General features: G+C 37.6%; 1 protein-coding gene across 1 annotated transcript in view; it reads left to right on the top strand.

Moving 5' to 3' along the window:
* The first annotated feature begins 392 nt into the window (after positions 1–392).
* The window catches only part of LOC109546999 (FK506-binding protein 2), a 38,453-nt gene continuing 37,583 nt past the window's right edge, over positions 393–1,262 (top strand). Inside the window, exon 1 of the mRNA XM_019918209.2 lies at positions 393–790. Within this exon, the coding sequence (XP_019773768.2) occupies positions 600–790 (191 nt within the window). The 5' untranslated portion in view covers positions 393–599. The remainder of the gene's footprint in view (positions 791–1,262) is intronic.

Here is a 1,262-nt window from a genome sequence, read left to right as displayed (position 1 = left end):
TTACCTACTATCAAAAAGCACAAGAATAATTTAAAGCCATTAAAATAAAAATTGTGTGGACTGCAGAAGGCGGATTGTTGATTCATAGCATGTTACATTTTCAGCGAGCTGACATCAGCGGCTACAAGAAAAACAATGTGGAGCACCGAGTTGTTATTGAACGACAAGCGAAAGATAAATTTTCTGCCAATAATCTCAAACAGCCAGACACTTTTATACAAATATAAAAGTCCGAAAAATAGAACACTTATAATGTTTCAATGAACAAGCAGTTCCAACGCATCGCATTTGATACAGGTAGAACCGCAATGATACCGCTATCATTGCCTGAACCCGACCAATCATCTGCAGACCTGTGGCTTTCACATTCATCTGTTTTTGTCGTACTTGTCTGGACGACAATGCCATGGAAAAGGAAAGCTGTAGCGGTGACGTCAAGTTCGTAGCGTGGCAAACTCGTGGCAATTCAAAAACTTTTGCCGGATGTTTAGTTGTAAACGTGCATTTCAAGCAGTAGCAGGCTGGCCGGTATTGCTTTGATACGATTCGCTCAGCGACACAATTTGTAGCGTAGAACAAAAGGCGAAAAAAGCTCAAAAATGGTACGGTGGGTAAGTTTTTGCGGAATTGTAGCTTTCCTGGCCGTGGCGGTAAGCGGTAGTGAGAAAGACGATCTGAAAATCGACGTGGTAAGCAAGCCAGAAATTTGCGAAGTTCGATCGAAAAATGGGGACATGCTGACGATGCACTATACTGGTACCTTGGCTGATGGCAAAAAATTCGATTCAAGGTAAAAATTATGATTTTTATCTAGAGAGCATCTAGATATTTGTAAGATATTCTTCAAGCCAATATTTCTTTGCGCAAACAGGTAATTTTCACAAAGTGGACTTTTCTTCTTAACATCGAACAATCGGTCTAATCGTCCTAAGGAGAGCATACATTGTCTCAATGCTAGAAACATAAAATTTCCTATGAGAAATTAATTTGGAGATTAATTAGAAACATGTTTTCTAGTTTAAACAAAAAAATCAAAAGTCTCCCACTTTAACAAGCTTTGAACCGCAAAATAGACAAATTTCTTTAAGAGGTTTTAAGAAATTTAGCATTTTTTCGTGGACTAATTAAACACAAATTTTTTACAAACTTTTATTACAGATTGATAAGTAGTGCTCCTATTTCGCAATAAGAACAAATTATTTATCAAAAAGTAATCAAGAACTATCACCTAGAGGGTATCCTGCGACACACTTAGGCTCAAG

Source organism: Dendroctonus ponderosae, unplaced genomic scaffold, assembly GCF_020466585.1.
Source record: "Dendroctonus ponderosae isolate FM_Combo_2020 unplaced genomic scaffold, Dpon_F_20191213v2 Dpon_F_20191213_8, whole genome shotgun sequence".
Lineage (NCBI taxonomy): Eukaryota > Metazoa > Arthropoda > Insecta > Coleoptera > Curculionidae > Dendroctonus > Dendroctonus ponderosae.
This window is presented reverse-complemented; position numbering and strand designations above follow the sequence as displayed.